This window comes from Ahaetulla prasina, chromosome 2, assembly GCF_028640845.1.
Source record: "Ahaetulla prasina isolate Xishuangbanna chromosome 2, ASM2864084v1, whole genome shotgun sequence".
NCBI lineage: Eukaryota > Metazoa > Chordata > Lepidosauria > Squamata > Colubridae > Ahaetulla > Ahaetulla prasina.
Window position 1 is genome coordinate 53697515 of NC_080540.1, and position 14641 is coordinate 53712155.

At 36.7% G+C, this 14641-nt stretch overlaps 1 protein-coding gene across 3 annotated transcripts in view; it reads right to left on the reverse strand.

Moving 5' to 3' along the window:
* Nucleotides 1-262: 262 nt before the first annotated feature.
* Nucleotides 263-14641, reverse strand: part of RAD18 (RAD18 E3 ubiquitin protein ligase) — a 135335-nt gene continuing 120956 nt past the window's right edge. The window contains exon 13 of one of the 3 annotated variants that reach the window (XM_058168309.1): nt 263-2872. In XM_058168309.1, the coding sequence (XP_058024292.1) occupies nt 2785-2872 (88 nt within the window). In that variant the 3' untranslated portion in view covers nt 263-2784. Of the gene's footprint in view, nt 2873-12116; nt 12174-14641 lie in introns of those variants that run through there. The other 2 variants (XM_058168312.1, XM_058168310.1) reach the window with 2 other exon arrangements.

A 14641-nucleotide genomic window follows, 5' to 3' on the forward strand; every position in this document is an offset into this window, starting at 1 on the left:
CAGCATGGCACAAGACAGACAGCCCTGGTCATGGCATCACCTCAACTGCAAGGAAAATGAAATCGGAATGATGAACTTGCCTATGGATTTTATTTTTCATTCCAAAAATTAAAAAGAACTGTATATACCAGGGGTCTCCAACCTTGGTCCCCTTAAGACTTGTGGACTTCAACTCCCAGAGTCCCTCAGCAAAGCTGGCTGAGGAACTCTGGGAGTTGAAGTCCACAAGTCTTAAAGGGATCAAGGTTGGAAACCCCTGGTATATAACATGTTTGTGTGTGTGTGTGTGTGTGTGTGTTTAAATAACTGGTGTTAATATATATGCTAAATCTTTGAACAAATTTAAATAGGCATTGATAATGTCATTCAACTTGCCATGGTTAAAAAGCGCACCCTGGACTCAGTTCTGAAGCTTGAAGCAAACCCAACCTCCACCTTCCTGCTTTGGCTTGGACTTACATTGAGATGCTAAAGCGATGAAGGTCTCTTCGTCTGATTGTGTGATTCTACATTCGGAACCACCGGTGGACACACAGGCAGAATCAACATACCCGTTCTACCTTTCACTTCACAGCCAAGCTGGAAGTTTCCTTCTGTGATGAAGGGGCACTTTGAGTTCAGCCCATTCATGGGGAATAGAGGCTGAACACAATGCCTCCTTATTTCATATCCAAGCTGTAGCTTTATCTGTTAACCCAAGGGCAGCCTCTACTTTCTCCCGTTTCTTTGGAGCTGGAAGAAAAGAGAAAGAAGGCAGACATACGGCATTCCTTTATTCAAGGAAATAAATATAGGATAAATGTTAGAAGCAGTGAGTATGTTCCTCGCCCATTATCTCAAATTCATTTTCCGAGATGAAGCAGCTATGTTTCCAGATTTAGAAGAAATCCCCAAAAGGCAGAAGTAGCACTTTTTGGAAGATAATACCTTTAATTTTTTTTTTAATTGTTATGATTTGGGATTAGAAAGCCCTCATCATATAGCATGCATAGTTATATATAAACTATGTTCAATATTGAATTACACGTTTGTTTGTGTGCACGTGTGTGTATGTATATATGAATAGAAAAATATTTAGCATTAGTAGTAGTCTCAACAGTATACTCCTGCAAACGAAGAGTGATAGAAGCAGAGTTTGTTATATAGCTTATGTAGCCATGCATCACAGGACTGAATTTTTAAAGAAATAACCAATTTTGTTGTATACATGATGTACAATAAAGGCTAGACTATAGAACACATTAACCTGAGAAAGAAATCCAAAGTTGCGCAAGGAGATGTCCTGTGTAACAAGATCCTAATTTCCTGCCCTCCCTCTTAAATTTCTTATTAAATTTCCCCCCACATCTGTTCTAGAATCCCCCCCAATACTCCATTTGGAGGATGTGGTGGGGGAAATGGAAAATAGACCCTTTTTTATTTTTTCAACAGTGAAGGTGTTGGGCAGTTCCCTCACATCCTGGACATAAACTGTTTCAACTCCTACCCTCAAAACGACTCTATAGAGCACTGCACAATAGAACAACTAGACACAAGAACAGTTTTTCCCGAAGGCCATCACTCTGCTAAACAAATAATTCCCTCAACACTGTCAAACTATTTACTAAATCTGCACTATTAATCTTCTCATAGTTCCCATCATCAATCTCTTTCCACTTATGACTGTATGACTGTAACTTTGTTGCTGGTAATTCTTACGATTTATATTGATATTGATTGTTCCTGATTGCTTATTTGTGCCCTGTGATTATCATTAAGTGTTGTATCATTAAATGTTAAATTGTACCCTATGACCATCATTTGTGTTGTAAATGTTGTAGTTTGATGGAGGTATCTTTTCTTTTATGTACACTGAGAGCATATGCACCAAGACAAATTCCTTGTGTGTCCAATCACACTTGACCAATAAATTCTCTCTTCTCTTCTCTTCTCTTCTCTTCTCTTCTCTTCTCTTCTCATTAACAAAATTAATTTCGTAATGAAATGATTTCCAGGTCTGCAATCTAAATGGATGCATAGGAGTGGACTTTTTGTTAGCCAGGTTGCTAACTTATTTAGGTTTGGCAAAATATCAGTACGTAATTATAATCTCATGTAGCATGATCTTGAAATCATTTTTATCAAGAAATGGCAGATGAAAATATTCATTCTGGAATTAATTTCATTTGTCTGAATTTCTTTTAGTCTAGAAATTCTAATTGTTAAACAAATACAGAATCTTGTACTAGGAATATAGATGTCAAATAATAAATGAATAAAGAGGAAGACAGTTGAAAAAGCAATACTCTCAGAGCAAATACCAAGTTTTCATTTTTTTTACATACATACAATATTTCTTAATTTTTTTGTTACTGTATAAAAGAATAAACCATGGTCCAACTCAGGCTATAAAAAATATCCAGAATAATGATTCAAACATATTCACAAGTGCTAAAAAGGGAGGTAAAGGAAAAGAATGAAAATTACCTGAATCAACTTTTTTCAAATTAAATAATCTGAATTAAATGGTGTCCTAGGAGCATCTCTGAAGATGATAGTAATTGCAGTCCACTGTACATACAGTTAAGACAAGGTTGATCTAGTAAAACAGCATCTATTCTAAAAGCTTACGTTCTGAATGTAATACAGTACTTTCTTGCCACTTAAATATATAGCTATTAACAGGAAAAGTAGAGTTATTGTAAAGCAATGTTCGTTGCTGGGAATGGAACTTGAGACTAGATATGCTTCTAAATTTTTAGAAGTAAAGCCATTTTGGAAATTTTTGTAACAGTAGCATGTCTGCTACTTCCTTCTTCGCTTACTCTTGGATATTGGTGAGGTGCTCCTAGAATGTTGTGATTTTTGTTTAGTTGCTTTCACACTTCTTTTTCTAAAAGAAAAGGAGACATGTGCCAATTAAAAAGTGGATATAATTGATAAAAATTGAAGATACTGTATAGGAATCACAAACTTAGCCTATTCTGCACCATAATCAAAGCCCCACTCCGCCCTCCCCCCTCTTTAGCTCGCATCTCTGGAGTAGCATATATGAAAGGAGCAAGGCTCTTCTGGATGACATCAGGACTACTTCCAGTTGGGGTTGATACAGTGGGAAGACTAATTTTTAGGCGCTTAGTTTATGGGTTGATGCTCTCTCTAACAGGAGAGTTAAGTGAAGCCAATGGAGAAAGATCACCTGGCAACATAGGTTAGCTACATCTCTTAACCCCTGGTTTGCCCAAGTAACATAGTCTAGGTCCATGATGGCAAACCTATGGCACGTGTGCCAGATGTGGCATACAGTGCCCTCTCTGTGGGCACACGAGCCATCGCTCCAGTTCAGCTCCACCCCACCCCCACATGTGTGCACACCTCCCGCTGGCCAGCTGGTCTTTGAGTCTATGCCGCACATGCGTGGGGCGTGTGCTGGGGTTGCACGCGCATGCATGGGGCCAAAGCGCATGCAGGGGGTGCACATGCATGCAAAGCGGGAGTGGGGCACGGTGTGTGTGAAATGTAACATTTGTTACTATCGGTTCTGTGGGCATGGCTTCGGGGGGGGGTAATGTGAGTGGGTGAGCGTGGCCAACTTTTAAAAAAAATTTTTTTAAAGCATTGTTTCTACAACCTCTTTGGTTGAAGAGGATGTAAAAAAATGCTTTTAAAATCCTCTGATGATCAGGCAACTCAGCTGGGATCGCCAGAGGAGCCTTTTAATAGCATTTCGGCCGAAGAGGTGGTAGAAAAAATGCTTTTAAAGGGTTCTGACGATCACAGAGGCACGATCATCAGAGGCTTTTTTTCCCACTTCTAAAAGCATTTTTTTGGCCGAAGAAAAAATGCTTTTAAAAGTTAAAAAAAAAAAAAACCTCTGATGACCGTGCGACTCAGCTGGGCATGGGCGGTGGGGGGGGCATGGATTTTTGTTACCGGTTCTCTGAACCACCTGCCATCGCTACCGGATCAGGCGATCCGGTCCGAACTGGGAGCATTTCACCCCTGGGTACACCTCAAGATGACAATATAACAAAGTTAATGCACAAGCTGCAATGATTACCAATGGTTTTTGGTTGCAGTTCAAGGTCCTGGTTATCATCTATAAAGCCCTTCAGGGTTCAGAGGCAGGATATTTGAAGGACTACGCAAGTATCTCTGTCCACTTAATCAGAACTGACAGAATAGCTATGCTCCAGGTCCTATCTATTAAACAGTGCTATGTTATGGAGCTCCTTTTCTGTTGCTATGCTTTCTGAAACTCAAATGACCCAGACCTTTCTCGCCTTTAGAAAGAGGCTGAATATGTGACTCGTTCCTTGAGCACTGGGTCAGGATGTTCTGTATGTCATTATTAAGTATGAGCTGTGTTATGTAAGTTAAGTGTTTGTGTTGTTATATGCGCTGATTTGTGACTTTTCCCCTCGTAGTGGATATATTTTTGGTGCTTTTAACTTGCTAGCTGCCCAGAATTGCTTAGCAAAGAAGTGACTATATACATTGAAAAGGTAAATGATGAAATACATAAATATGAACACTTAGGATATTTATCAAGATAATTTTTCTGAGTTACCTGAGATTTAGCTAAATCATTTTTAAATAGTCAGGAAAAGAAGTTCTGATTTTATGACTGTGATGGTTAAACTAAGGTAGAGTTTTAACTTTATTTCTATTTCTAAGCCATAATAATAGGGGGGGGGGGGAATTACATGAACATGTTGATAACAGACATAATATAACGATGTTTGACATTTATGATGAATAATATGACCAAGATAATACCATTCTTCAACAAAAGACTGGGGTTTTGAAATCTCAATGATCAAAAGGAGTTTTTAACAAAATGTTCTTGTGGATGAAAATCATTTTTATCTTTTCATATCAGTTCTATATAGCACTGAAAATTGAAGATGAGAAAGAGACAATTTAAAAAACAAACGAACATTTGGATACTCATTTGGATTGGGAGTAAAATTCTTGTACACAAAAACTGGGCATCTTAGGAACATGCTAACTTCTCCAAGCTAATGCCCCTTCTGATTTCTAAAAACTACCACTACCAGCACTGCTATGTATAACACAACACATCTGGATAGATCATATTAGAATTTTCTAAAGCCAGATGCCTGTAGCCAAAGGGTGATGTATATTCTTGAAAAATACTTTAGTGAGTTGATTATGTTAAATTTTGAAACTTGCAAGCCTTTAGATTTCCAGAAAGCTCATGTCATGATATTGTACATCATTTCAGATCAATGAAGATTATATTGCCATTCTACATAACCATGATGGAACAGGGCACACAAGAATATGTAAGAAACTATGTAAGCTCTCAGAAAGATGCTTTCTTAGTAATGTCTAATTCCTAGTACAAGTTGTCTCATCAACCACACGCTATTAATTAAAACAGACAACTAATATTGGATAAAAACCACAAAACCTCTTTTATGTAAATGCCTCAGCACCAAATTTCTCTTGAGTCACAATTTAAAAATGTAACAGTTTATTCTTTATGTTGTTTATTAAATGAGGATAGGCATGTGTTGTTTACACTAAAGTATACCTTAGATAATCACTAATTACAACTTTAAACTTTAATAAGAAACCAATCTGTGCACCAAAACTAGGCTACTTAAATTATCCAAATCAGTAAGCCTCTTTGTCAAATCCCAAAATATCCAAAAGTAAGTCTGGCGTCTCCTTCTTGTTAAGTCTCTTTATTTTTATTAGAGAAACACAGAATTCAGTGTTTTCTTTTCTAGTTAAGAGAAGGCTTATTATAGTGAGTTTTCTTCTTGTTTTTTTTTCCTGAGACAAAAAGAGTCCAAAAGTAATGAGGTTCATCTGCTTTCCTTTTCCCAAAGCCTCCAATGGATTTTCCCCCCTGCTCTTTAGCTTACTGATGCGGAGATATCTGGTAGGCAAACTATTTAACTTTTTAAAGTCTATAAGATGTTTATTTTCAGCAAAAGGGATGAAAAAACAGGAATGTACAAAATCCATTATTTCTTCTTGCGCTATTCTATTACTTCTAATACTGCATATAGATGGCTGCCAACACACATAGATGGCCTGGCACATAGAACTTACTTACTCCTTTACCAATAAGTATAATGCATTCAAATAGTTCATTTCTTTATTGCTTCCCATTCTGATTTTTCAAAATAATTAAAAATAACAGTGAAAATACATTTAACTTTAGAAGGAGAAACATATATATATATATGTTTCTATCCAGTCCAAAAGCATGCTGAAACAGCGCCATCTTGTCCTTCTGTATACTGCATACATACATGCTTATCTAGCACATTATTCACTTCAAAGATAATGGTAAGAAACGGCAAAGTATAAAATGGGAATGATATATAGGAAACAAAATAAAGTGTGTAATACTATCTCTCACTATGCAACTTCAGGCCATACTCACTTTCATCAAGTCCTTTCCCTGCTTCCTATACTGCCTTTTGTTCTTTAAACTTCTTCTCGCTCTCTCTCATTTTTTTTTTAGAATCTTGCCAACTTCATTCATCTATGACTCTCTTGAACTTTTCCTTCCTCCCAACCCATTCCCTCTCTCTTCAAATACTGTTTTTCCCAGGTTGATCTTAATATATTCTCTGTTTATGTCAAAACTACAGGTCATCCTCATTTGTGACAGCTCGCAGTTACAACCAATCCCCTCACATTTATGGCAAGCTCCAATTGTGGTTGCTAAACAAGGACTACCTGTGTCTCAATGTACTGTACTTCCTTCAGAACCATCATTCATGTTTGTATTCAATCCACATTCATTCATCACCAATGCATTCCTGACCCTCTTCTCGTTTCACCACAAACAAGATCTAAATACTGCACTCCAATTGCATTCAACTTTTATTTCTTTTCTTTTTATCTAACTCACTTCTAGCACTTAAAAATAAGGATAGTACATGTTTTGCTGAGTTTTGGCCACTATATCACAAATGCAATTAAAACTTTATTTTATCACAAATAAACTCATGCTATGCTGTGCAGAGCAGAGTTGGATCTCTCCTCTGTTGTCTACGTGCTGTATACTCAATGTACATACAGTGTACTAATGTGCATTCGGGATGGGCATCTAAAGATAGGGAGAGAACCAATCTTATATTTTATATGTTGGGATGTACCCATAAAACTTTTACTAAGATAATTGAGCAGACCTTAGTTAAAGTCCGTTAGCATAACAACCATTACGACTCTGCAAATTATTCACTCCTAATGTGCTTAGTACTGTGCCCTGGCTCATAAATGTGCTCAGATCAAGAACAACAAAACTAACAAGATTCCCCTTACTGTCATGCTAAAATTCATAAAATTCATATTCAAATATCTCTTCCAGTGATCTCTCCTGATTACATTTTCATCATCTTCCTACTTTTCCATGATAGGAAATAGAACCAAGAACTTGAATTTTTTAAATGTTTTTTTAACTACATGTTAGATTTGATAGAAAAAGTATCTAAACAATAAACTGATAATTATGGAGCAAACTAGTATGAATAGAGAAAGCAAATTTCACACCTGTAGAGTCAACCAAATTGAATTAAAAAATAAGAGACAGAAAATTGAATCATTATTTCTATTATTGTAGACAGCTAACTGCACCGAAATTTATGTTTAATGATAACTGCATGTTTACATCATAAGCAAATCACTGTTTACAAACATGAAAGCAGAAGCAAAAGTCAACTTAGTAGCAAAGACAATCTTGGTTAAAGCTATATTCTATATTCCATTAAGAATGATCATTATAATGACTAAAGGATTTTTTATCACAGATATAACAAGATTATTCTCAACGTAATTCATCTTTGAATAGTAAATTCTATGACATTCATAGGAAATTAATCTCATAAGTGAGCTCTACAGCTGCCAATGTAATGTACAGCTACCATGAATTACAAGTTCAAGTATATTTAAAAACCTATTAAGAAGCCATTCATGTACTATCTATTAAAACAATACAAACAGACATATACTGTACAAACAAAAGGTGAACATAAACATAATCAGTCACCTTCTGATCAGCTAACATTTATAACATATCTAAAATGAGTTTGGTCTTCTACAGATTTAAAAGTCAAGAATTTATACCATATTTTCACATATAAAATTATAATTTCCAAGAGTACACATGTTTTGCCACAACCACTGAGGAATAAGAATCTTTTTTACATCCTTGATTACTACGATTCCTGCCACATGATAATTAAAGAATGCAACATTATTTGGAAGAGAATGGAATTAAGAACAAACTGTAAGAACAATATGCATAACTACTGAAATACAGCATAGACCAAAACCTGCAATAAGAAAGAGCAGTTTGACTGCCAACATCAGAGGAATATATTGCACAAAGGAAACAACACAAAACAATTGTGCCCCATTGTTTCAGTGGGCCAGTTCACACAAAAAAATTCAGAGAAAAACTGTGGTGTCAACTTTGGGCCTAGAAAACGATGACATCTATATTCTGTTCAATGGGGCAAGAACAATGCCAGCAATATTTTCAGGAGGGAGACATTATCAGAAGGCCAGGATCATACAATACAATAAATATAATTAAAAATGGCCAAACTTTATTCTGAGAGTACAGAAATCTGGCAAAATTTTAGCTGCATTTTTAAAAATTAAATATTCAAGGCGGTATTATTTCACGCCTTCTCAGTTAGTTGAAAACATTGTTCTATTATGAAGCAAGCGCTTGCATTCAGCCATTTCCGAAGCACCATTTGTAGTAACATAGCAAACACACATTATCTTAACCTACCACTGTTTGGTAGGGGGTAAATGAAGTGGAACATTGTAAGAGCAAAGAAAGTCAAAAAGTAGGCACTGAATTCTAGAGTTTTAAAATTGTAACATTTGCAGTTCATGAGGAAATGCTCTTCCACAAATAATAGACTGGTCTAGAGATGGGACATAGAATTTTCATTTGGCAACAATGTAGCTTTTTCTGTTCCTACCGAAAGTTGTTCCTAGGAAAAGACATATTTTGGGGTGGGACATGAAGCATTGCTGTGGCCTGGAGCAACCTAGAGAAATTGTTGGTGAGTATAAGCAGAACTGTCTTTTCAGATGACAAAGGATCTTGGATCCTGATAAATGTTACTTTCAAAAGAGCACTATATTTAAAGAGAGAGCAAGCCAGGGGGAATAGCAAAGGGTACATGGTGAACTTTTAAAAAGAAAGGAGAATATTTACACGCTCAAGACCTTCAGCAAATTTCAACGGGCAATTTCCATTTTGCCATCATGTAACTAGCATTTCATTGAAAGCTCTTCTTCGTAATAATACACGAGAAAGGACTCTTATCAAACTTCAGTTTTTGTTCACATCTCTCTTTGTTCTAAGATTCTGCAGAAACAAATTCATCTTGGTTCTAAGAGTCTATGCAAATAAATAATTACTCCATTTAATATATTGGTATCTATTGTACTTTTCAAATTACCAATCCATTCCAGCTTTTGCTTCTAGGACTTACGTAAGATGCTACTGGTGCCAAATATCTGGCATTTAGATTTATTTATTTATTTTACCAAAAGGAAGAAAGTATCTAATGCAATATATTAGAAGTTAAAAAATCAATTATTTTACCAAGTATGAAAAAATTGTAAAGGTAACTAGTTCTGAATCTTAATATTCTGCTTAATGTGAAAAGTACATTCAACTTAAAATAAACTTCATTGAAATCATTTCAGTGGCATGACTTTTATTAAAAAAAAATCCCTGAACAATGGCAGGGAACTATCAATTTAGAAGTATAAGGGAATAATACCATGAAATAATTTATGAACATCATGAATGAGAAAAATACACATTACAAATAGTGTAATAAATATAAATTTACTGTTGTTACTGATATTATTACTTTCAAAAAAAGGAGCTGCTGATTCAGTTCTACAGAGGAATTATTGAGTCTGTCATTTGCACCTCTATAACTGTCTGGTTCAGTTCTGCAACCCAACAAGAAAGACACAGACTTCAGAGGATAATTAGAACTGCAGAAAAAATAATTGCTACCAACCTGCCTTCCATTGAGGACCTGTATACTGCACGAATCAAGAAGAGGGCCGTGAAAATATTTACAGATCCCTCACATCCAGGACATAAACTGTTTCAACTCCTACCCTCAAAACGACACTATAGAGCACTGCACACCAGAACAACTAGACACAAGAACAGTTTTTTTCCAAAGGCCATCACTCTGCTAAACAAATAATTCCCTCAACACTGTCAAACTATTTACTAAATCTGTACTACTATTAATCTTCTCATCGTTCCCATCACCAATCTCTTTCCACTTATGACTGTATGACTGTAACTTTGTTGCTGGCAATCCTTATGATTTATATTGATATATTGACCATCATTTGTGTTGTAAATGTTGTACCTTGATGAAGGTATCTTTTCTTTTATGTAAACTGAGAGCATATGCACCAAGACAAATTCCTTGTGTGTCCAATCACACTTGGCCAGTAAAAAATTCTATTCTATTCTAAAAAAGTAGAAGTTTGATTTTCTTCTACCCTTTTCTCATTTTTCTTTTTGAAATTCTTTTCTATGGTCATTTAACAAAGAAAGAAAGAAAGAAAGAAAGAAAGAAAGAAAGAAAGAAAGAAAGAAAGAAAGAAAGAATGAATCTCCAATCTACTGCAGGGATTCTCAAATTGTAGGTGGGTATCCACCAGCACATTTGAGGAGCGTTGGAAATACTGAGGCAGCTTACTAATGGCTTGCTTTAGTTGGAAAATGCCTGCCCAGGCAGAGTAAGAATGTGGCCTATCAGTTCTGCAACCTGTCTGTCGTGTCCCACTCCTCCGCTGACGGCCGGGTCAGGGAAATCCGAATCAGGCGTGCCTCTGCAGCTCTGCCAAAGTCCTAGCAAAGTCCTCAGGGCAGGCAGGAGATCAGAAAGTGACTTCAGCAAGATATGTTTAGACTTTGCCTGACTCAGAGAATGCCAGAAAGCAGATCCTTTATATAGGCCATGGGGTGTGGCTCCTTGACTCAGCACTTATCCAGGCCTGCCCCTCCCTTCCTTCTGTTGCCTCCGCCTATCAAGTCTTCTGACGCGAGGGTCACTCCAGTCGGCAGCTGTTGGCAATAGACCTCCCTCAGGCTCACATGCTGTGGAGGAGGGGGAGGGGTCTAGTTGCTCCGTTTGCCTGGGCATGGAGCCAGAGCTGGGGGCTGGAGATATTTCCTCCTCTTCAGCCTGTCTGGGCATGGAGCCAGGGCTGGGGCCGGGAGGCATACTAGAACATTCCTCCGTGTTCGGAAGCAGATAAGCAGGCCCCGGCTGTGGTGAGATTGGGCGAGACACAACACTTTCTTGCAGACCTCCTTATATTCAGTGTGCCTACCAACGGTGAAATCCTCTGAAGTCTGCTATCGGTTCTGTAAGTCTGCTACCGATTGCGCACTTCGCTCATGCATACACACTTTACAAACATGCGTGCTTGAGGTGCGCCTGCGCAGAGCTAAAAAAGGAACAGTTTGAAGCCTTCAGAGTCTGCAAAAGTAAGTAGAACAGTGGGGGAATCCACTGTGCCACACAATTTAGATTAGTTAGAAAGCAGGAAATCTGACGATTCTAGCTAATATAAATCGTGCATCACAGCTGATTGTCGCCCAGCTGATCATCGGAAATACTGGTTCACCTGAACCGATAGCATTTTTAACTACCGGTTTAAGAGAACCGGTCCGAACCGGTAGCATTTCACCCCTGGTGCCTACCCATGACTGGATTCCCTTAAGACAGAGAAAATCATAAAGCACATTAGCCCTGGGACCTAGGGAAACTAAACTTAATTACTGAAGGCATATGGAGGATGTTTATTTCTTGCCCCATTGAAATCACTAGGTTTATTTATGAGGAGAAGAGGAAGGTTCATTTTTCATGGGGCGGGGGTGGGGGGACAATTACAGCATCCTAAAATTTGAAAACTCCTGATTTATTTAGGTTTACTGATTCATCTTGTTGTAGTCAAAATGGTGTCTGAAATGCCAGAACTATAATAAATGCAGCTTTGCATGTCTAGATGTGTTTGTGTGCCTTTTAATGCCACAACTTGAAAGACTGATAAAGTATAGCTTTATAGAATTTACATCTTACCATACAAATCACTGGATAATCCTTCTCTTGAAGTGCTGATAATGTTATGGATACTCCCTACAAAAAGATTCCAACCAGATAAGAAATTAACACAATAAATTAATAACTATTTTCAGTGGAAAATTGAACAATTGAAGAATGGTAGCTTGTATGGGTAGGAAAGTGACATTATTTATTCAAATAAAAAAATTCAATTTTCTGTTTTTGGCAATCAGGGTTTTTTTTGCTACCCAATGGAAATACATAGATAATGTTGTGTATCAGTAAATATAAAATATAAAATATGGACTCATTTGATAAAATCAGTTGTCCAACATTGCAAAGTAGCAAACCACTATTCTATGAGAGATGGTAAGGTAAACATGTCTATAGTAAATTTAATGAAATAAAATAAAAAAACCAAAAACATGTAAGAGGATGGATCTCTGTTTTTCTTAAGCTACTTTTTCTTTTAAAAACTGCTTTGATCTTTTTCCCAATGGATTTATACATGGACTTGCTTGACCTTTTATTTGCAAAACATATTAAACACAACTTTTTGTTGGTTGACAGAAATAATAATGGATATGATGGAGGCTTGTGTGCAGTATCTTCAAAGACACGACTGTCTCTCCAAACAGGAGAAAAATTATGCTAATTATTATTTTAAAAAATGGTAGTGCCTCCTTTCCAGGAAGAATAATAACTCCACTTCTTTTCAGATGAACATAATGCATGACCCAAAATTTTTTTCCAGAGCCACCTACAAGATTTCCTTAGAGGAAGTACATGATTATAACTGCATTTCAAGTAAAATTGCACCTTCTTCATTTTCCAGATAGTTTTGTTCTCGTATTTATTCCAACCCAGTGTTAAAAAAGATAGGCTAGTAGTTTCTTATTTTGCATTTTTTGGTTTTGTATTAAATGTTTGTTCATTGCATCTAGTAATCAAATCTATACGTAGATTATTCTGCAGCAAGATCTAACTAAACAAAAAGTCCTTGAACTTCTGATGATGCCAATAGTCAAAATGGTAAGTGGCCTTTGGATTTGATGATGTAATTTTTGCTACCCATGGGGAAATATATCATAATATTTCAATAAGCAAGCCAATGCATTCAATGTGCTGTTTTCACTTGGAAATACTACTCCAGAAAAACTGTTGTTCACAAAATCAAAACCTATTTTAGTTTTGTCAATACTCTGGTTTCTGTTTTCAAGAAGCAATTTTCAACAGTCAGCCACGAATGACAGGGTTATTTTTAAAAATTCTTGATGTGAATTTAAGAATTTATAGACATAAAGGTAAAGATAAAGGTTCCCCTCGCACATACGTGCTAGTCGTTGCCGACTCTAGGGGGCGGTGCTCATCTCCGTTTCAAAGCCGAAGAGCCAGCACTGTCCGAAGATGTCTCTGTGGTCATGTGGCCAGCATGACTCAATGCCAAAAGTGCACGGAACGTTGTTACCTTCCCACCAAAGGTGGTCCCTATTTTTTCTACTTGCATTTTTACGTGCTTTCGAAACTGCTAGGTTGGCAGAAGCTGGGACAAGTAACGGGAGCTCACCCTGTTACACGGCAGCACTAGGGATTCGAACCGCTGAGCTGCCGACCTTTCAATCGACAAGCTCAACGTCCTAGCCCCTGAACCACCGCGTCCCTATATTTATAGACATATATTACCACTATTACCTAAATCCTTCTTTCAGAATAAACTTACATAAAACATCAGAGAAGAAAAATGAATAAAATCACTAAAATAATATTAAATCAGCTTTTACCAACTTAGAACTCAGTTATTATGGGAGAAATTAATCCAAAATTAGATTTGGAAAGGAGGACATGCATATTTATAGTGGTCCTTTTTTTTTTTACAGATGCCCCACTCATGGACCCATAAATCAATTCTGCTGGTGAAACACTTTTCTTTTACATTATGAGCTTGTAAGCTATTTTCATTTTTTTAAGACATGTGGCCAATAAATAAGATTGTTCTAATTCTATTGTATTGATATTTCAATCTTATATTTCTTTGGAAATATGTCTCCCTAAATACAATTGTATGTGCACATCTTAGACACTGATGTGGTTACTTCCATTTAAATTACTTCCAAGATAAGTAATGATTTCCCAGTAAGAATAACATTTGTTAATATACTCAACCTATGTCAATCCTTTATATACTGTTCTGTATTGAAATCCTTCCAAGTCTCAGTATTTTAAAACTAACAATTGCACTATATTCTGGACCTTTTGATGAGATCAAAATCTTGTTCCAAAAATAATGTTTACGCATGTTTTCCATCTAATTCAACAAAGCATCTCCCAAGTAGTACTAGCACACTTAGAATTTTATTAGCTGTCATTTTCTGGATAGATGCATTTTTAGCATCCTCTTAGCTAATGCAAAGGGGTATTGGATTCTGATGTAGAACTGGGAAACTCAGAAGTAATACCTTAACTCCTCCATCTATTGAAAAATAAAGGAGGGAAGGGCTCCATGCCCAGTTTTCAAGCTCAAATCTTGTAAGGAAAATCATCAA